This window comes from Morone saxatilis, unplaced genomic scaffold, assembly GCF_004916995.1.
Source record: "Morone saxatilis isolate NCDOM2014 unplaced genomic scaffold, NCSU_SB_2.0 Contig12, whole genome shotgun sequence".
NCBI classification, from domain to species: Eukaryota; Metazoa; Chordata; class Actinopteri; family Moronidae; genus Morone; species Morone saxatilis.
Window position 1 is genome coordinate 20,090,569 of NW_023339674.1, and position 22,008 is coordinate 20,112,576.

The 22,008-nt window shown below is 43.4% G+C and overlaps 3 protein-coding genes across 5 annotated transcripts in view; 2 read left to right on the plus strand and 1 right to left on the minus strand.

The window, feature by feature from the left end:
• Positions 1-389: 389 nt before the first annotated feature.
• On the minus strand, positions 390-2,144 carry itpa (inosine triphosphatase (nucleoside triphosphate pyrophosphatase)). The gene is made up of 8 exons (XM_035653431.1): positions 2,036-2,144; positions 1,747-1,804; positions 1,603-1,667; positions 1,447-1,520; positions 1,326-1,357; positions 1,098-1,210; positions 942-1,018; positions 390-742 (listed from the first exon to the last, which is right to left on the minus strand). Exons 1-8 carry the CDS (start codon positions 2,126-2,128, stop codon positions 610-612), a joined length of 645 nt encoding a protein of 214 aa, XP_035509324.1. The 5' UTR covers positions 2,129-2,144; the 3' UTR covers positions 390-609.
• A 118-nt stretch (positions 2,145-2,262) lies between these two features.
• On the plus strand, positions 2,263-6,367 carry mettl13 (methyltransferase like 13). Its single transcript, XM_035652915.1, has 9 exons — positions 2,263-2,493; positions 3,312-3,584; positions 3,669-4,137; positions 4,253-4,452; positions 4,568-4,757; positions 4,985-5,149; positions 5,263-5,475; positions 5,582-5,713; positions 5,945-6,367. Exons 1-9 carry the CDS (start codon positions 2,341-2,343, stop codon positions 6,235-6,237), a joined length of 2,088 nt encoding a protein of 695 aa, XP_035508808.1. The 5' UTR covers positions 2,263-2,340; the 3' UTR covers positions 6,238-6,367.
• Positions 6,368-6,656: 289 nt separating this feature from the next.
• dnm3a (dynamin 3a) overlaps positions 6,657-22,008 on the plus strand; it is a 20,256-nt gene continuing 4,904 nt past the window's right edge. The window contains exons 1-16 of one of the 3 annotated variants that reach the window (XM_035652917.1): positions 6,659-7,391; positions 9,531-9,604; positions 10,078-10,227; positions 10,329-10,532; positions 10,681-10,779; positions 11,644-11,804; positions 11,887-12,029; positions 12,123-12,258; positions 12,442-12,509; positions 12,625-12,763; positions 12,864-12,950; positions 13,065-13,135; positions 13,230-13,290; positions 14,075-14,101; positions 14,723-14,836; positions 19,353-19,462. In XM_035652917.1, the coding sequence (XP_035508810.1) occupies positions 7,231-7,391; positions 9,531-9,604; positions 10,078-10,227; positions 10,329-10,532; positions 10,681-10,779; positions 11,644-11,804; positions 11,887-12,029; positions 12,123-12,258; positions 12,442-12,509; positions 12,625-12,763; positions 12,864-12,950; positions 13,065-13,135; positions 13,230-13,290; positions 14,075-14,101; positions 14,723-14,836; positions 19,353-19,462 (1,805 nt within the window). In that variant the 5' untranslated portion in view covers positions 6,659-7,230. Of the gene's footprint in view, positions 7,392-9,530; positions 9,605-10,077; positions 10,228-10,328; positions 10,533-10,680; positions 10,780-11,643; positions 11,805-11,886; positions 12,259-12,441; positions 12,510-12,624; positions 12,764-12,863; positions 12,951-13,064; positions 13,136-13,229; positions 13,291-14,074; positions 14,102-14,722; positions 14,837-19,352; positions 19,463-22,008 lie in introns of all 3 variants that reach the window. The other 2 variants (XM_035652916.1, XM_035652918.1) reach the window with 2 other exon arrangements.

Below are 22,008 nucleotides of genomic sequence, written 5' to 3' on the forward strand. Positions count from 1 at the left end.
CACACACACACTCTCCTCCTCCTTCTCCTTCAGAGACCCTCTCCTCCCACACCCTCTCTGGACTCCTGCCTGCACAACCCTCTCCTTCCCTCGCCAATTCCAGGAGCCAGTCTCGGCCACAGAGTGTTCTGCTGCTCTCATCAGGATCCTGGTGCTCCTCTTCTCCTGTAATTTATGCTCTTCTCCAAGTCTACCTTTGTCATTCTGTGGAAGCAAAAACTCCAAAGCTTGTCTTTGAGTACCCACTGTGGAACAATGAAACAAGTCTTGCAACAATTTCCGATGTCTTACCATATTATCTGGAGGGTATTTTTAACATGCACAATTCCTGAAAGTTGTAACCGCTGACACAGGGATAGCATCACTAAGAATAACACATAAATAGGGAATTTGTTTGAAAATTGACAAAAACTTTATTCAAAATAAGGGAACAACAAAATGATGCACCACATTTTCTACAGGTAGACATTGTGATCACAAATCTGTTATCTGCCATACTTTTAAACCCAACAATAAAAATGTTTTAGTATTAAGGAGCATCTCCTCCATTGTCAAATACGATGACTTTGATACATTTTGCTCCAGATTCATAACCGGAAGTTGGCCTCTTTAATCCTCCTGCTTCTTCTTCTTGCCCTGTGGTGAGTTATTGTTGGTTTGAGAGAAGTGCTCAGACATGGCAGCCAGTGCCCGGTAGCGGTGAGATATAGTATTCTTCACTTCTTTGGGCAGTTCAGCATAACTGCAGATGAAAGGGGAGTTAACAGTCAGTGTGTATATGTTTTAATGCTTGGCACAATAGTGATAAATAATCTCTGATGCACAGCATAAAGTACATACAGCAACGTATGAACTGCAATGTTCAACTAATTTCTCCACTGTGTTGACCTCTGGCTCCCCCTTGTGGTAAGAACAGAAAACCTCTAGCAGTCATGGCTTACGTTTTGTCATATCCTTCTGGCTGGAAACAGGGATCCCATCCAAAGTCTCGAGGTCCCCTTGGCTCCACAATGTGTCCCTAAATATACCCAAAGAAAAGAGTGAATAGAAAGTAAACACACACACAAACACTGAATCAGTTAGAGAGAGATTCTGACCTCTGTTTTTCCTCTAAAGAGCTGTACTGGTTCGTCTTTCCCGGCAGAGAAAGCAAAGGTGCAGAGAGCCCATGCTGATTTATCTTCAAACCCAGCTAGGAGTTTGTACAAGCCTACAACAAAACATCTAACAAGATTAGAGATGCTGGACCGCTCCACTTTTTCTATCCAGCTCTAAATACCTCTGTTAAAATATCTCAGCAGTGTTTCATCTGTTACAATATTTACCTTCTGGCTTGAGTTTATCCAGGAACCACTTTCTACAAAAACAAAAGTTGTTTTTTTGTAATTATTATTGTTTGTTACCGTTATTAAAGACTAAATGCTAAGCAAGCATTATTATACCAACATGTAAGGACCGGGCAGGCCTCCCAAAGCCTTGAAACACAGACAGGTGTCCTCCACTATGACCGGCCCATCAATCTGAAGGTGATGAACAACAACACATCAGTTTTCTATCATCAACAGACATGTACACACAGACATGACAGTGTCGTTAGAGTACCTGTCGTGCAGCCTCTTTACACTTCTGTATGGAAATCTCATCTGGCTCTCCTTGGTATTCAGGCACTGGATAAAGAAAGCGTTTGATGAGCAACAATTACATGAAAATATATATTCTATAAGTGGTCTCTCTTTTCATACTTACAGTCAATCTTTTTTGACACTAGTTTGAAGGGAAACCTGTCTCCCAGGATCTGAATGACCTGATAGATGTGACCAGAAAGAGAGTAAAGTATAAATCTAGCAGGACTGGTTTTTGTCAAATTAAACAAAATACTTCTGGAATAAACTGCAGCTCATGCTCATTGTCTATATTTAGCAAGCACAGTGTGATACAGCATAAAAACAACAAGTATCCTGCCTGGAAGTGTCCAGACAGGACAGCACGACCGTAACAAACAATCTGTCTCAGGCATGAAGTGTTTGACTTCTACCTCTTCGAGTTTCTTTGCGTTTCCAGTGACGAAGACCACAGACCTTCCTGCCTGCACAGCCATGATGAATGACACCCGGAGGATTAACGACATCGGACCGAACACTTCCGGTTTAGCAACGGCCAATAGAATCAGCTCTGAGAGCCGCAGCCAATCACAGAGCAGCGTGTAGCCCCTCCTTCAAGAATATCCTCCAATCAGCGAGCGGTACTGCCAGCAATACTGTCCGGCTTGAAACGTAAGTGCTGGTGCCATGTGGAGAAGCTGTAAACACTCTGTCACTGTAAACTGAGACGTTGCGGACTATGAGTCTTTTACCTCGCACTGCCGAGGAGTTCAGCTCCGCAGAGTACTGGGAGAGGTTCTTTAAGAAGCGAGGAGAGAAGGCCTTTGAGTGGTATGGAGACTACAACAAACTCTGCGGCGTGCTGCACAAATACATCAAAGTCCAGCATAAGGTAAGACACAGTGTTGAGGAGCATATACAGCCGATATACAGTGTCACTACTATACATTTCAATACAGCATGAACAATTTGCCTGATATTACTGTTTTTGTTTACTTCCTGCTGATATGCATGTCACTGTTCTTTCCTTGTCATTTTAGGGTAATAATAATAATAATAATAATAATAATAATACACTCCCTGTCTGATGTGGACAGTGGTGGAAGAAGTATTTAGTTGCTTTACTTAAATAACATTAGCAATACCAGTGTAAAAACTCTTCATCACAGAAGTCCAGAATTCCAGATTTAACTTAAGTTAAAGTACAGTGTATCAGCATAACTGTACTTTAAGTACCAAAAACAAAGGTACTCGTTATGCACACAATATGGCCCCTGTGAATGTTATTATTTATTATAGAACTGGATAGACTAATACTACCACATTGATGTGAAACTAGTGTTTACAGTACTACTTTACTCTTCTAGATGTTTGTGGTGAATCCAGTTTTATCTGTTGGGTTGTTAAATCTACACAAATGCATCATACTTTAGAAGTGAATCATGTGCATATTATACATTGAATTTGCAATTTAACTTTAGCTGTCAAATAAAGTAATAAAGTAAGCAGTATTATCAATAAAAAACAATCAATAAAGTCTAATATTTTGCAGTAATTGTAGTGGACTAGAAGTGGTGTAATGTGGCATAAAATGGACCTTCTCAAGTAAAGTACAAATACCTCACTTAGGTAAATGTGTGTAGTTTCTTTCCATCGCTGCCAATGACAAAAACTGATTAATTTACAGTGTGTTGTACTTCTGTCCTTCAGGTGTTGGTGGTTGGTTGTGGTAACTCTGAACTGAGTGAGCAGCTGTATGATGTTGGCTACAAGCATCTAACTAATATTGACATTAGTGAGACAGTGGTGACCCATATGAACCAGCGAAACGCTGAGCGCCGGCCAGGCCTGACCTTCCATCAGGTGGATGCTACACAGACTCCATATGAGGATGCCAGCTACCAGGCTGCTCTGGACAAGGGCACACTGGATGCCATGGCCTCCGAAGAAGAGGGAGCACTGGCCAGGAACATGCTCACTGAGGTGAGAAACCAATGGGTCAGGGTGTACACAGATCATATGTTTTTTTTCCTCAATCGGTGCACAGCAGTTTTCTTGTGTCTGCAGGTGGGTCGTGTGCTAAGCGTTGGTGGCCGGTATGTCTGTGTGACGTTGGCTCAGGAGAGTGTGATCAAGTTGGCTGTGGAGCACTTTGTTCAGCTGGGATGGGCAGTGAGGCTCCACTGCCTGCAGGAAGAAAGTGGGAAAGAAGAGGACTCCTTTGCTCTGCCTGTCTTTGTTCTGGTCTGCACCAAGTTTCGTCAGCCTATGCCCACGCCTATTCTGGAGATGTGTCTTGGGGAAGATGGAGCCCCTACTCGTCTCACACAGGTAACAGAGCTGTTGTCGGCTGTGAGGGAGCATCAGGCTTACTCCGTCTTGAAAAAGAGGCTCCGTACAGGCACAGACGCCAGCTCGAACCTGTCGCTCACTCTCTGCCATACCAAGACTGGCCTTCCCAGATACACTCTCACAGTACAAGACTGCCCCCCGGGTGCCAAGGTGCCAAGATCAAACCAGTTTGCTATTTTTATTGGTGAGCTCTGCTGTTATCTCATCATGTTTCTGCTTTCCTATGTACAATAAGTCACACTGGTTGTAATTTGTTCTTCTTTGGTGATTCCCCCCCCCCCCTCTGTTTATCCTGTCAGTCCCTCAAGGCAGTGAGACAGCTTGGCTCTACAGCTCCAGTGAGGGGCGAAGGCAGCTGGCAGCTAGCGCTAACTTTCGGCGCCTTGTTATTGTGGCAATGCACAGGAATCAGGAATACACAGACATGCAGGCTGTCCAGTCAGAGCTCTCACCAATGGTGATGGACCTGGCTCCCCCGGGTATGTCAGCCAACCAGCAGGTAAATGCACACAAGGGTTTGTTATAGAAATGTCCAGTACTGTTGTACAGTAAAACAGCATGTCGCAAACATTTGTGCATCTGTGAATTAATTTGAGCTCTCTGTCACCATTCAGGTGCCGTTTCTGTCAGTTGGAGGTGACCTGGGTTGGAGAGAGGAGGTCAGCAGGGGTGTGAGCGAGCTGAGCGGAGAGTACTGTGTGGAAAATGTGAAAGGAGAAGACGGAGAAATGTATCGGAGACTCGTTTTCCTGTCTAATGCTGCCCTTGTCCAATCAGAGAGCCGCCTTGTCCCTTCAAGTACTGGTCAGTTTTTTCCTTTTTCACTGTAATTTGTTGTGCACCCATCAAACAAAGATACCAACAAACAATAACAAATGTTCACAATATCAACAGAAAAGAAAACAAAAAAAGTGATAAAGTGTTGTTTTCATATACAGTATATAATATCATAATAATATTATAGTTGTTCATTATAACAAATTATGATAGACGTAGATTGGTGAAATGATTGAATATTTATGTCCCTACAGCATCAAGTCACAAGAAGAAAAACAAAAAGAAGGTCAAACCAACAGCTGCTCCAACTACATGTTCTACCTCTCTGTCAGTGGACAGTGGCTTCCTCTGCTGCGATCACCATGAAGTCATGGTGGCTGGCCTCGCCATGCTCGGGGCGCGCACGCCACTGAACAAAGGTCAGTACACACCTGTTTTGGACAAGAGGGTGGCAGAAGGAAGTTCTGACTAAACAACCGCTGCTTTTCCAACTTGATTTGAGCTTTTTCATTCCCCTCTTCTTCCTTCTCAGGTGTCCCAGTGTCCGTGCTCCTGGTGGGGCTTGGTGGAGGAGGCCTGCCTCAGTTCCTACGGGACTTTGTGCCTGATGTTACTGTTGAGGTTGTAGAATTAGACCCTGTTGTGATGGAAGTGGCGAAGGAATGGTTCGGTTTCCGACCAGATGATCGTTTGACTGTCACTCTTGGGGACGGCCTTGAACGCATTTGTGCCCTAGAGAAAGAAGGTTAGTGAAGGAGGAGTTAAGGAGAGGGCAGTTAGAAGTAAAGTTGCACCAGTGAATATAACATAACAATACCAAGAAGTGACTGTGGTTGTTTTTCCTTCTGTAGGTGGTCGTTTGTTCGATGTCATCATGTTTGATGTAGACAATAAAGATAGTACTGTGGGTATGAGCTGTCCTCCTGCTGCCTTTGTGGAAACCTCGACTTTGCAGAAAGTTTGCAGCTTGCTAACCCTCAGAGGTACAGTATTTTTAATTTCTCTATCTGCTAGAATCTGTGAAGTTTTCTGTAAAATAATAATGACAGTAAATGTATCGGCACATTACAGCCCCAATTAAGATAAGAAAAAGAACATTAAAAAAAAAATAAACGCCCTCTGGCAAATTACATAGACAGTTTTTTAAAGTCATAGTTGTGTGTCTCATGTACATAAAATCCTGTCTCCTGTCTCTTCTATCTCTCCTGGAACAGGTGTATTCATACTGAACCTTGTGTGTCGTGACTCGGTCTTGAGGAAAAGCGTGTTGGAGCGTGTGAGCTCAGTGTTTCCCACCATCCTCTCTAGAAAGATCGAAGGGGAGGTCAACGAAGTCCTTCTGTGCTCTCGTGGAGAAGATGAGACACCGGATGCTGCTCGCATCCTTCCATCCCTGAACCAAGCTGCCAAGAGTCTGCAGAGCGCACTGTGCTCTAACAGGACTGGGGCCAACAGCAGCCCACATATAGACATTGCAGAGTTGTTAAAAGACCTGAAAGTAGAGTAAAGGAGGGGGGGCGGGAGTTTAGGACAATATGTTGAGGATACTAAAATTTGAGTGCCATTCAGTGCAATGTAATGAAAAGTATTATGATGTATAACATATACAATCACAAGTAAAGAACATTTTATCTTTACGTCTGAATGTGGTGCTTCTACAAACATGAATTCCAAATGCTGTATATTTGAACGTGCATTACTATTGCAACACTTCACCATTAAATGTAGCCTTCAGTTTCTCTTTCACTTGCTTCAGGTTTCCAGTGTACTACACAGTGCTCACTCCCTCATTGCCAAAGAATGCTGCAGCGTTATTTACAGTAGATGAATCTTACACTCTGGTTCTAGTTGCAGTGTTTATAGGGCTGCAGCAGAGCCCTACCCCTCGCTCGATGAGTGGGATTTTAAATAGCTGTCGGCTAGAGGAGTGAATGCTTGCTCGGTGTCTGATAAGTCAGGGTACTTTCATAATTGGCTATGAAGTTTGTCTGTCTTCTGGATAAGGGGGTTGCCGAGTTAAAGTTGCTGCTCACCGCGCATGCGCACTAAAGTTGATTCCGTTAGCTGTCAGTAGAATGTTTCCCTGCTCTCTAATGGACCAAACTCAACGCAGCGACCAGCGACTAGCTTCTTAAATGTATCCAGACTTTAAGGGAAGCAACACACTGTGAACTTATGGAGTTTTAAAACAACAAAATGTCTTTTTCGGGCTGTTTTCGGAGACTCGAGGTCTGTGAGTACAAACTGGGACACTGTCGTTGTGCCCAGGCGCGCTCACGGTAACGTTCCAACGGCTACTGAAGTTGCCTTAAAAAGTTGGCACCGTCCTTCAGCACGAGGATTCATTTTACGTGTTGGACACTCCAGTAATGAAAACAGCGTAATTGTAAGTAACTTCTAATTATGGCAAGCACTCTGTCGACGAGTGTAGCGTAGAACCGGAGTCAAACAGGATTTAAAGGAGCCGGACACAGCCAGGTAGCCCGGCTGCTGCGTTGCGATGGGCAACCGCGGGATGGAGGATCTGATCCCGCTGGTCAACCGCCTGCAGGACGCGCTGAGCAGCGTGGGGCGGAGCTGCAGCCTCCACCTGCCGCAGATCGCTGTGGTGGGCGGCCAGAGCGCCGGGAAGAGCTCCGTGCTGGAAAACTTCGTGGGCAGGTAACGTAACGCGTTCACTGTGAACTGTAGGTGAACTGTACAGCAGTGGGGTTTATCTACTTTCACAACCTCCTCCGACTGTACACACTCTGCTGGATAAGATTTAGGTACCACTTTCTTACAGTGGATTTTATCCGGGGTTAATGAATGTTAGATATTGATTTATTCATTTTAATGAATAATTTACCGATGCTTTCTAGATGAGTTAAAAGTCACATGTTAACGACATCTGGTTTTTTTAAGTTGTCCATAATCCCTTTGACTGTTCTGGACCAAAATCCAGTAGCAACAAATTATACTATAAGTCTATTCTTATAACTACAGAGTAGATAGAATATACTTTAATGTCCCCGTAGAAACAAAGAAAGAGTTTGTATTGAAGGATTAAACTGAACAAACATCTGCTAACAGTATTTTTCACAACCTGTCAAACATTGTTTCCATTAATGGCTTATAACTAATCTTTAAAGCTTTAAATAACAACCTTATTCGGTGTCAAGGACCCCCAAATGAATACCATCAGGCTGTGAGCAGTATGTCTAACATCTAAATAATAGCAAAATTAATATTCTCAATGTTTCTGGGGACCCCCTCAACGACCCCTGGGGGTCCCCGGACCTCAGGTTGGAAACCTTAATAAAGCCGGTAAGTTTACCAAGCTTATTGACCCATTCTTCATAAATTATATATATAATTAATTATACTATGTAAAGTTTCCAACAGTCTATGATTAAAACGTATAAAAACATTTAGTCACCTTAAATCACTGAATAACTTGTCTAATTCACGACTAATTCTAATAAAACACTTTAAAATGCCTGAATTATTATCAGTGTGTCTATATTTTAATAAGTAAAATCTGACTTTGTAATTTACTTCCTTCTGTTTGTAATGCTAAAAGCGAAACCTAAAAGTAGTTTCTAAAAGTAAAGGCGTGTTGGCCGCTGTGATTCGGCGTCAGGGACATGCACATACAAAAGGATCTGTGTTCTGCTGAGTTTAGACCAGGACTTCAGGCAACTACTGTTACCAATTAGTTACCAGCGCACTGTTGAAATCACTGTTATATGTGGTGGTCTCCACCCAGCACCAGTGATATGGATTGCGGTGCTGGTCTGAAGTGTTGGATGCCGGAGGTGCCAGTGTCTGTGTGACAGTAGCCAGCACAGCACCTTATCTCCGTGAATGAAAGGGAGGTGAACAACACGAAGAGTACTGGACTCTGCAATCTTTTATTAATCTAACAATCCCTCCGTCCACCACAAGAGAGCTGAACAGAGCTTTGTTGAATTCACATCTTATTCTGACCTTTAACAGAGTTTCTAGAGCCGTAAAATACCGCAGGCCTCGTAAATAGAACGGCTGTTTGTCTAAAGTTTAAATGCAAAATGCGGTGAGACGATTCAGTTTGTGACGAGGAGGCTAAGTACTTCCATCCTGTCAGGAAAGATTCAGGACAGCAGAGCTCTGTTGACTGAAGGAGGCTGTATTGTCTGCAGCCGTCGTCCAGCTCACAGTGTGTGTGGTAACTGCAGAGGGTTGTTGGGGCTTGTTTTCCTGACTGTGTGTGGACATTTGATCTCACCCCTCAGTTCTTTGTCTCAGCTACGACACAGCTATGTTACGGCATCCCTTTTGTGGAGCACTGCGCCAGATTTTTGATCTTGAGACAGGATGCAGTAAAACAAACTTCCTGAATCTGATTTCAAAAGGAAGGAGGAAGATTATTTTTGACCCTGTGTGTGTGTGTGTGTAGTGTTTCTTGACATATATATCTGGTGCGGCCGATAATTATACAAAGACTTTCTCAGCCTTCCTGGTCAAGTTGTTAATATTTTGGATAGTATGGTGCTTAAAATAAAGCTTGTTGCTTTAAGAGGCATTATTAACAAGTAATGTAAGGTCTTACCTGTGCGTTTACAACATGTAAATGTCATTTAAATGGTGTGTGTCAAGCCAATGATTGCATTGACATCAAATGTGTTGGCAGTTTGTGTGTGTGTGTGTGTGTGTGTGTTGTGTGTGTGTGTGTGTGGTTGTGGTGCGGTTGTGGTGTGGTGTGTGTGTGTGTGTGTGCTGTGTGTTGTTGGGTTGTGTGTGTGTGTGTCCTTCTCTAATTCAGTTTTTCTTCTCCATCAGAGACTTCCTTCCGCGTGGTTCAGGAATTGTCACTCGTAGACCTTTAGTCCTCCAGCTGCTAAGTGGTAACACGGGTAGGTGAGACACACTCATATTCACTCATCCAGTCTGTGCATTTTCATTCTTGTGTTCAGAGCCGCCACCAGATGGCAGTATGCTGTTTTACAATGCCTGAGCCCGACTGCTGCTGGGAGAGTGCACAAATTGTCATTATATGGTCAGAACTGTTAGATTGCCTCCTGTATTTTTGGCCCTCTTGCTGCTGCTGCAGAGAACAAAGGTGGTAGGCTATGTAGCATTTATATTATCAAAAAATAATCAATCAACAATCACAAATGGCTTTTAGACTTGCTGTAAGAGTACAATTAGAAATAAACTTGACTTAACTGAATAGCATTTATGTATCCTGCTGTAATAAGCCTTGTGGCCTGACTCACGGTAATGGTAAAGGTTGATGAGCTGGATGGGCTGGATAGTCCAAATGTCCTCCAAAATTATGATCACAATATGAATGTGTCATTGTTCAATTGTTTCCTTTTCTCTCCAGAGTACGGCGAATTTCTCCACTGTAAAGAAAAGAAGTTCACAGACTTTGATGAGCTACGCAAGGAGATTGAGGCAGAGACATGCAGGCTCACAGGATCCAATAAAGGCATCTCTCCTGTCCCCATCAACCTGCGGATTTATTCACCACATGGTAACACAGTGTGTGTTCGTGTGGGCTCAACGTGCGCGCAAAGTTTACTTCTCTGATGTCCTTATTTGTACTCTTCTGCATGTGCATGCGTTTGTTTACAGTACTGAACCTGACCCTTGTGGACCTGCCTGGCATCACCAAGGTGCCTGTAGGCGACCAGCCAGCAGACATAGAGTACCAGATACGAGACATGATCATGCAGTACATCTGTAAGGAAAACTGTCTCATCCTGGCTGTCACGCCAGCCAACACTGACCTGGCAAACTCTGACGCACTCAAACTGGCTAAAGATGTTGATCCACAGGGTAAGCTGTGTGTGTGGTGTGCTTGTGTAGTCTGTGGGGTCTCATTATGTCCTGAGAATATGGCTACACACCCTGATGTCCTAATGCGGATTAATTATCACATTACATTGACCATAGAATTTCCTCTATTTTTTTGTCTTTCTTTCAGGCCAGCGCACAATTGGTGTAATCACTAAACTGGACCTGATGGATGAAGGAACAGATGCTCGGGAAATACTAGAGAACAGGTTGCTTCCTCTACGCAGAGGTGTGCTGCTTGTGTGTGTGTGTGTGTGTTGAACCACCTAGCTGTAATGTATTTATTTGTATTTATTTGTAATGTATTTACACTGCATCCAGTGGACTGACAGTATGACTGTGTCTGTTACCTGCAACCAAAGGCTCAGTCTCAGTCAAGCTCATTCTCCCTGTCTTACGCTTCCTTCCTGTCTCCTTTATTCATGGTCTTTTTTCAGTATCTCTTTAGCCTGTGCCATGTGTTGAAAGATGGCCATGCACTTTGTATGACATCCCAGTCGTACTGCTGAGTGTGTGTGTGTGTGTGTGTGTGTGCGCGCACATTTGTTCTTGTGTGTATGTATGCGAGAGATAGACAGAAAGACAAAGATGATATTAATGGCTAGACACAGTGTGTGTGTGTGTGTGAGTAAGAGAGAGAGAGGGAGAGAGAGAGATAAAGGCAAGGGAGCCCCTGTGACAGTGTACAGACTGTGTAAAGCACCACCAGGTGCTGGCTCCTTCATGCTTTTCCTTCAGTGCTAATGCATTAGCCATGGAAGCCCACTGAAGTAACCGCCTTACTAGCGGCATAGAGCTGAAGCATTAGATATGGAGCCTGGTGCTATTACATCTATTACTGTACTAAATAGGGGATTTGGCCCGTTTTCTACCACATGCTCTGCTGTTGCATTAACATATTGATTTCCTGCTTGTATGCTACAATCTTAATGGAACTAATCTGGGAAGACTTCCCAAGGACACGTCAGAAAATGCAAGTTTAAACTGCCTTACATCGGACGGAGTTCTTGATTGTTCCTTCCTCCTGTTGCTTGTTGACTTCTTTACAATGTTCACATGCTCTTTATTTCCCTTCTCATCTCTTCCTGCCCAGGTTACATAGGGGTGGTGAACCGCAGTCAGAAGGACGTTGATGGGAAAAAGGATATTAAGGCAGCTCTGGATGCAGAGCAGAAGTTCTTCATGTCCCATCCAGCCTACAAACATATGGCTGAAAACATGGGCACCCCATATTTACAAAGAATGCTTAACCAGGTTAAAAATGCACACACACACACACATAGAGTAAGTAAATATATTGTGTGTATATATTGTTACTGATAATGTTTGTTCGCAGCAACTGACAAACCACATCCGGGACACTTTGCCAGCCTTCCGTAGTCATCTGCAAACCCAGCTTCTGGCCTTGAACAAAGAGGCTGAAGAGTACAAACAGTATAGTCCTGATGACCCTGCGCGCAGGACCAAGACACTGCTACAGTCAGTCAGTCAGTCATTCTCGATGTGTGCGCGTACCCATTTATCGTCTTTAGGTTATTTATATGTCCGTTTTTCTCCTGGTCTGTCCTCCAGGTTAGTCCAGCGCTTGGCTGTCGACTTTGAGAAGCTAATCGAGGGCTCAGGTGACCAAGTAGACACCATTAGTCTGTCAGGAGGTGCTAAAATCAACCGCATTTTCCATGAGCGCTTCCCCTATGAACTGGTCAAGGTTTGTGTGTGTGTGTGTGTGTGTTTCTGTGTATGTTTTTTGTTTGTCTTTGTACATATATAGTGCTTGTCATACAGTAGCTCCATAAATAATGTATGTGCATAAATAACTGTGATGCTAAACTGTAACGCTCCTCAGCCAAGTGCTCCACTCTGACCGACAACGTGCTGTGTTTGTCTTTAGATTGAGTCAGATGAGAGGAAGCTGCGGCGGGAGATCAACTATGCCATCAGAAACATCCATGGTGTCAGGTACCATGTGTTAGTGTTCTGAGCAAATGTAAAGTGTCAAAGTTTTTGTTAGCTGCTGCCAATCTACTTTGTTTTTTCTTTTTTACTTTCTTCCATCTGCCTCTCTCCCCTATAGGACAGGTCTGTTCACTCCTGACATGGCCTTTGAAGCCATAGTGAAGAAACAAATATCAAGGATAGAGGGGCCGTGTATGAAATTTGTTGATATGGTCAGTCAAGAACTAATCAACACTGTGCACCAGTGTATCAACAAGGTATGTATGTGTGTATGTCATATACTTTTGTGATATACTGTACATTTCGTGGCGTCAGCATTGTCTTATATGTGGCTTCTGGTCTGTTTTCTCTCTGTAGCTCAGTTCCTTTCCCAAACTGCAAGATGAGACACAGAGAATTGTAACCACTGAAATACAACAACAAGAGAGTAAATGCAGGGACCAGGTCATTCACACACAGTTGGACAATGCATTCATAAATTAGCTTTAGATAACTACTGGATTGTTAAGTTTTGTGTGAGGCCTGTTTCTATAATTACCGTGTGACTGGTCTGTGCAGGTCATGTTGCTGATTGAAATACAGCTAGCCTACATTAATACAAAACATGAGGATTTCATCGGCTTCACTAAGTGAGTAACGGGTTTAAACTATAAAATTGGTTTACTATAAAATTAACAATACAATCAGACAGAGTATATAACATGAGCTCTTCCTGTCTCTCAGCGCTCAGCAGGCATACAACCACAACAATAAGAAGATTGTTGCAGGGGTAGCAGGAAACCAGGTGAGACTTTCAGTACAACTGCATTTATTCATTCAGCTGTGTATTAGATTGAAAACATTCATGATCCAAAAGATTTATAAAGAGCCTTCTTATCCAGAATCATGTTCATCAGTTTTAAGAAAAACAACAAGCATATATTTGTGCATGACAGTGTGATGATGATATATGCAGGTCTAAACACTCACAAATGACCCTTTGCTGCCAATGGTTCTCTGCAGTGCAATATTTGAGTGCATGGTTATTAACGTTTTTTTTTTTTTAACTAGTTTTTTATTTTCATCAATTTATTTATTTTCAGTTTTATTCCCATGTGTTATGCATTAATCAGCATTAATCAGCATTAATCAGCATTCATAGCTGCAGATAAATGGGAGATTTTTGTGCTTTTACTGATGAGTCATCCAACCAGAGTTTATCTTGGCTTTTAATAGGAATGCAGTCAAACACAAATGTGTCATTTTTTGTTTTTTTTTCTCAATCTGTTATGATTAATATGTAACATAATATTTATCTGACACATTTGAAAGCTGGAGTAATTAAAAACACAATCCCAGTACGGTTGTATTTATTCAGGAACATTGATGTATGATGATAATATTAGCTGAACAGCAGTACATTTCAACTACAGCTTAAATGTGGCTTTGATAGTAGCAACTATTTGAAAATAGTAACTATAAATTATCAACATCAGCGTCGTTCCCTAAAACGTAATCTAAACCCCAAATATAATGAAAAAATGAACTCCACTCTTAATTTGACTCCTTTATCTCCTGTTTTTCTCCAGGGTGTGGTCCCTCTTTCAAGTCTAATAGTAGGAGGCCAATCTCTTTAAGCCTGCTCACTCACTACTGCCTCTACTGGAAATATTTCTGTGCAGGATTCAAGCTTAAGGGTTGTGGGTTGGCTTGCTACTGATGGCAGTTAACATGTACACTGGCAAAATCGCTTGTTGTAGCTTTATTAATCATTCTTTTCATCTTCTGCAAATGCAGATGTTAATATTTTCCTAGTCTACAGGATGTATATGTCATTTCTTGGTTTCTGTATGCCATCTCATACTTCCTGTTTCCTTATTCATCACACATCTGTATTCCAGTCTCTTCCATCCTGTTCTTATCACCAACTGTGCTTGGTTACTTTGCTTGTTTACCTATGCATCTAATCTTCTCTTTGACAGTCAGTGAAGTGTTTGGTGATTGCCCCGTGGCTGCATAATCTATGTCACAAATGTCTAAGACGCAAAAATCTTGCCCTCCAATGTTAACTGTTTGTAAAATGTACTCTTATTTTCATCAGCAATGTCCGCTCTCATTGTGTTGCCTCCTTCGCACACCTTCATAGTTATACCTTGCTATCTAAAATCCAATAAAAAGCCATTGTAAATGCCCTGTCAGTCCTGCCAACTGACTCCTTACCCATGGCTGTTGTGCAGGTTGTCCGCAAGGGCTGGCTGACCATCAGCAACATTGGCATCATGAAGGGTGGAGCCAAGGAATACTGGTTTATTCTCACTGCAGAGAGCCTGTCCTGGTTCAAGGATGATGAGGTGAGGCATTCACACTCACACTCATGACACAAATAGATCACACCAAAACATGTTGTAATTATGAAAATGGTGAAGTCAAAACACAGCAGTACACTTTAGTCATCACAAGTTTATTAACACATATCTCAGCTTGAACCAGCATGTTAACTGGGAAGTTGAAAGATAATTAAGTGGAAGGGAAATCTTTGGTCTGTTGATATTGTTGTCACCATTCCAGTAAAGCCCCTGCAGTTTTATTGAAGTAAGTGGAAGAGCTAGTGTTCTGTTCTGATGTCAGTGGGGCTGCCATCTGTCTGCCTGTCTGTGCCTGCTGTACAGGAGCAGAAGGTCTGCACAGCAAGTGTAGACAGGCAGACACACCACAACAGTCTCATCCTGTCACAGTCAATGTCATGGGAAGAGGAAAGGGCAGAGTACAGGAAGTGATATCAGAAGAGGGGAACACATCCTAGTATTTTATATGGAGAGAAACAGGCACCTTTGTGACATATGACACCAATACATGCATAATGGAGAGCATCTTTAACCCTGTTTCTCTATCCAACTAACAGTTTTCTTTGCTTTTCTCTCCTGCCACCTGGACCTGCAACTGAGCCCCTCCATTTCCCCCATTCATTCCTCTGACCGCCCCCCTTCCCATTCGTCCCGCTCTCCGCTCACTCTTCCCCTTACTCCCCCTTTTCTTCCTCTTCTGGGAGTTCAGGCATTTGGAGCGGCTCACTCTGACACAGCTGGAGCTGCCCCAAGCCAAACTAAGACACACACATACACACACATGCACGCACGCAAACACACACAGTGAGACAGACTTGTATATACAGTATACAGTACACATGCGGAATCTGATGTAAACAAACTGGCATGCAAATAGTGGAGAAAAATATACACTCACTCAGACAGACACACAGCCACTTTTCAGATAAACACTGAATCGCTTGAACACAGTGTTCCCAGAGACAGCCCCAGGCATGCATATTGTACACACAGTGTTATAGGTTTACAAATCCAGTCACACATACACACAGACTTAGCACATCTGCAACAAATGATACTAAGACAGGCAAGCAAGTATCTGTTGACCACATCAGAGCAATGACTTCTGGCTGTCTGCGGATCACAGTGAGACACGTAGGTTTCACCACAAGGATTGAAGTGTATGGGAAAATCTCAACCTTTTCAATTCATTTTGGCCCGGTTGGACTAGTCATTGATTGATCTTTGCACCTCCTCAATCTGATTGAATGGTTTATCAGCTGTGTTTGGAAGGCCTGAGTGCAATGTCAGTCACCCATATTATCACAGAAGATCAGATCTGCTGCCTTTCCTCATGCATCTGTGCGTGCACACACAGTCACACAAACCAAGCGTCTGCTTCTCGTCTCTTGCAGTTCCCGCTCTCACTCTCCCGCCCACACTACCTCCACAGACATTTCTTTTTTCTACTACTGCCCTCCTTTTTATTATTTTCTTTTTCTTTACCTCTGTTGCCTTTTCCTCCTCCTTTCTCTCCCTCTCTCTGTCTGTCTCTCTCTCCCTCTCTCTGTCTCCCTCTGTTTCTCTCTCTCCCCCTTTCTGTGGTTGGCAGTCTCCCTGGGACTGTGCACATTCCTGGCTGGAAAATCTGAAGCTTTGTCCAAACACCAGCTTCCAAGATCTGCCCAGAGAAATCCCACATGGCCGTTTCTACACTGCAGACCTCCCGTTTTGACTCCCCCTCTCTCCTCTCAACTCCTCCATAGTCTTTCTCACAAATAATCCCCCCCACCAACACACACACACACACACACACACACACACACACTACCCCCACCCCTTTCAACCTCCCCTCTCCATCCCTGTGTCGATTGCCTCTCTACACTCCAATTTCTTAACGTCTTTAAGGCTGTAGTACATCTGCAGTACATCTCCTTTCTGTGTACCACAACAGTTGTTGTACCCTCACACTGCCCTCATACTGAGAGTGCAGCATAATAGTTCAGAGTTTAATCTCCACAGCACACTGAACAGACATACATTCCTTCACCCCTCTACTGCCAGGGCTCCACCAGGCAGCCTGAAGAAAAACAGATGGCTCATGCCTATACACTTAATCTACACACTCCCCTCTGTGTGTAGGTGTGTGTGCGAGAGGCCTGTTCCAAATCTCAAATCCATTAGTCTATAGGAAGAGGAGACAAAACTTCAGACGCAGCAGCTCTGATGTATGATACTTCACGACCACCCTGACACCACTGGGAATATAACACACACACACACACACACACACATACATACACAAAACAGTGCCATGATGTCTGTGAACACAAGAGTTATCACATTACCACACAGATTTACATCCTGAAGCTCAAAATACCCAATTGGACACACTCTGAAAAAATGTTTGTTTAGAGCTACATTAAAGGTGCGTAAAAGAAGCTTTTATGGCTTAAATATTATTAAAACAACAGACAGTCTCAAGTTATAGCTTCTCTTTCTTGAATGTCACTTGCCTTAAATGTATGTATCACTCGCCATTAACAAAGACAATTTTTTCAAGGTGAAAAAGTCTACAAAATGGCTGTCATTACACTTAACAAAGAGCCAATGACATTTGAATGCATTTTGAATAGTTGTAAGCTAGCAATATTGTATGCACATTTAAAGGAATTGGCACCCATTCAAGCAAGAAACATCAGAGAATATTAGACCCCAGATTTGCTTCAGCGTAGAGTAAATGCAGGTTGTCCTGAGTCTTGCTGCTGAAGCACTTCCTTGCACAGTCTAACCAATGTGCAGACTACTGTACACCAGTAAGATCCTGAACAGGTAGTCTGAACACTGGGATGACGGAGCAGGACCCTTTCTCAGTTTCTCTTTGGCCTCGCCTTTTCCCACTGGTTGTTAGCTAGCAGTCCAGCCTGCGGCGGAGGGGAGTCGGCAAAATGTTCCTTCTGTTATTCTCTACTTTCTTATCCTCTCTTGGTGCTGGTTCGCAAGGTGAGGGGTCTCGCACACAGCGGACATCCACTCCTATGGGTGTCCCTCCTCTGGAGATGATAGTGTATCTCGAATCGGGTGTCCGCAGGGCTGTGTCCCAGCGTAGTATCCAGTCTTGACGTGGCACATTCGCTCATTCAGCTAGGGATCTGCCTGTTCACTCGGGGAAGGCATAAGGAAATTTGGGGAGTGAGAGAAGGAGAGAGAGTTAGGGAGGAACTCAGCAGCCATATATGGGTTGATGGGACCCATGGGAAATCAACTTTGGAGTGGTCTGCAGTTTCTCCCCACTTCTCCTGCACAATCTCTCCTGCTCTCTATGTTTCTCAACTCTTCCACTTCTACTCTTAGCAAAGTCCACCTCCCTCTATCTACCTCTATCCCTCCTCTTCCTCTCTTCCTCATCTCTACTTTCTATTTCTACCCCATCAGAGCACCCTATACTCTCTCCAGTCTCCTCCCCCTCTGTCTAAAGCGATCCCAGATGTTGCCCTATGAGCGCCAATCCCGTTCTGTCATTTTTTTCAGCCTCTGTTACAGGAAGTGGGCCCCTTTGGAAAAAAGGAAAGAGGGACGAAGGAAGAGAGTCGTAGGGTTCAGGGGAGCACTGAGAGAGGGAAGACCAAAATGTACTACCAGCGTACTCACATCTCAAACCACATGTGCGCACGTGCTCAAATGCAGGCGGCGCACACATGCATCCATACACACAGACAACATGCAGGATTATTAGGACATCGTCTTTTACAGACATGCTTTAGTTCTCTTGTCTAAGGAAGTGTCTTTGCGTCATGCGTCCATGACTGTTCCTATTACCAACCTTTCTGGAAGCCCCCTTCTCAAAGGTTAGAAAGAGGGAGCAGGCCAGTGAAGAGAGATGAGGGGGAAGGGCTTTACTTTAGGAGAAATGTTGTGTTAGAGCTTGAGTCTGAGTAATGACTTTCACATGTGAGCCCGGCCTCTCTCCCTCTTTTTTTTTCATACTCCTTCTCTCATTCCCTCCCTCCTTGCTTCAGTTCTCTTTACCCTGCCTCCATACTGTCTGGTTCTCCTCACCCTGGCTGCTCCACTCCTCCAACTGTTCTCTGTCATTCATAAGTCCCCGTAGTGATGACAGACTATAGACGTATGGCATCTCTTTCCCCTTCTCGCTCTCTTTCTCGCTCTCTCTCTTCCACTGTCCCTCTTTCGCTAGTTAGGGGATAGTTAATATGAGTCAGTCTGACAGGCAGACGCATCATTTGATATGAACTCAGATGCTCTGCTAGCACTATGTTCCACATCTCCTGTTCGCCTCGCCGTCTGACATTTTTCTTGCTACAATTCAAGTCTCTTGGCTCTCTTCTTTCTTCTCTAGGGGCAGGCTGAAAAGAAGAATATTTACTACCAGACATACAACTATTTTAGCTAAAGCCCCCAAGTGAACTGTCTTTAGTCTGTTGTTTTTTGCCATCAACACCTGTGTTACCTCTCTGTGATGTCATATTTTACTCTGCATACCTCTGTCAAACTTTATCTCTCCGTATTCTATCTTTTCCAGGAGAAGGAGAAGAAGTACATGCTTCCTCTGGACAACTTAAAGCTCAGAGATGCGGAGAAGGGGTTCATGTCCAGCAAATTTGTCTTTGCTATCTTCAACACAGAGTTAAGGTTTGTGTGTGTGTGTGGCTGGAGGCCTGTGTTTGTGTATGTGCGTGAGTCAGAGAAGGGAGTTTTGTTCTTGTCACCGGCTTGCTGAAGTTTCAGTGATATTTTACAAGGGTGGACATGTCAGAAGAGGAAAAAGGAGGAGATGTTCTAGTGGTCTTTTGCCCTTTCTTTGACCTCTTCTATTCAACTATGCCACCGGAACCGAAAGGACATCCAGTGGGTGTAGTTTTTTTGCCTCCAAGTATATGCCAGGCTCATGAGAGTAGGGTTGGGTTTGGGTTTGCTGGGTTTATGTGTGTGAAACAGATTGAGAAAGACAGAGAGACAAAGACAGAGCATAAGAGAAAGAGAGAGAGAGAGTGTTTAGGAGCTGGAGCTGACCCAAAGCCTGGCTGATTGTACCAGAGCATGTGGGCTTTGTTTATAATTCTGTGCTATGCTGCATTCAGACACACAAACTGGATTTGTGTGTGTGTGTGTATGCGTATGTATGTGTGCTTTTGCCAATGTGTGTGTGTATAGACCACAGCATACCGACGGCAGGCTCATTAAGCAGCTAATCAAAGCCAGAGAGCTTGGATCAGAGATGAGGCTGCTCTTGTTTGGAAAGAATTGCTCGACTCACCACAAAAAGGAGGGAGAAAGAAGAATTGGAAGGGTTGAGAGGAGAAAGAAAGCGGGAGAGAGAGAGTATCAGAGCCATCGGCCAGGAATGTGTCAAAGTCTGTCCTATGGCGCCCCCCCCCCCTTTCCTGCGCCCTCACTCTCTCTGTTTCTCTTTCTGTATTTGCGTGTGTGTGTGTCTGAGTGTGTGTGGCAGACATTGCAGTGGTTTTGTCCCTGTCTGACAGTAATCAAAACCCCTCAGGAAACTCTTCAAATCTAAAGCAGTCAAGGCTCTGTGCAGAAATTCCTCAAGATGAGTGAAAAAACTCACACTGGCCACGAGCTGAGGAGAGGATAGCAAAGTGAACGAGGAAAAAAAAATGTTGATGTGAGTGATAAATCAGCGTAGAGAGCGATTTTAATGTGCGTTCGCTGGTGTATATGAATGTTAGTGTCCTGATCCTAGTGTAATAGCACTCTAGTATTGTCATCGTTGGCCTGGCTCCCTGTCTGTTAGCCACCACACCCTGACTTATTAGCCTCACCCATCCTAGCCAAGCCATAAGCTGACAGCCTATTTCTTGATCTTTCTGTACAGCTCTCTGTTACTGCAAGCTATCCCCTCGTTCTCTTTCCATTTCTGTTGTCTCTCTCATTCTCACACGCACAAAGGTTTCACATATTTGAGGTTAATTGCTATGTGTTCTGAATGTGAGAAGGGAACAACAAAAGGAGGAAAGAAACAACTGAGTGATTAAGGAAAAATGTTTAACAGATGGGCCACAGCTTGCTCCAGATCCTTTGCTTGTTTCTTATTGTGCTGTGCTGCCTCCACAGCCAAAGCACAGAGATGGTATGATGGTGTGAAGAGAGAAGTGACAGGAACGATGGAAGGGAAAGAGAAGCCAGGAGAGCGAATAACATGGAGAAAATAGATGATGGAGATAAGGGGATAAGTTGCAGTTTGGGAGGTCATGTCAAGCACAGCAGTTGGGGAGAAATTAATGTAACAGTTTTATTTTGTGTGTCAGCAGGTATTTGTATGTGTATACACACTAAGAAATTAATGTACGGGAATGGACCTAAAAGAGTACAAATGCTTCTCACAAGCACTCTACCTTTGAACATGGTACATTTTTTTACCTTATTTTCTGTACCTCTAAAAGAACATTTCTGTACCCCTAGTGACAAAATGTACCTTTATGTCCTGGTACAGAAAGGAGGACAAAATGAGGTACAGCTGGAGCAACATGCCATTGTGTACCTTTATGTGGCAAAAACATACCCTTAAATTCAGAGACCAACATTTTATTTATTGTTTTTTTTTAAATTTATTTTAAACCAAATTATTCAGCAAAGGTTCACTGATCACATTTGCACTGTTAAACATTCATACCTGGAAGCTGTCCAGTACAACCACAGCGTTTGGGGTTACAGGCCTTGCTCAAGGGCACCTCAGTGGTGGTATTGACGGAGGGAAGTGCTGCTTCTTCACTTTTCCCACCCAGATTTATCCTGCCAGTTAGGCAGATTTAACCCACGACCTTCTGGTCACAAACTCGCTTCTCTGACCTTTAGGCCAACACTGCACATTTATGATTATTCACCAAAATGTATTTAAAGACATTTTTCAGCACCTTTTCATTGTATTTTTCAGCTAGAACTGATTGTCCATAACAAGTGAATGCCGTAACAGCCTAAATCAAGTTTCAAACTCTGTGAGCTTCAACTCTGCAACGGCTCCATAAGGGAGGGCCACGGCATAAAGTTTAATAAATACAGAACAACTAGTCTCCATGGAGAAATACAAAAAATGAGAAAAACACAATAAAACAGTGATACTACTTAAACAAAATAAAATTGGGAGTAATGGTAATGGCTGGTGGAAGTATTTCACTCTGCTACACTGACAATTAGATACTTGATTAAATCAACAAAAT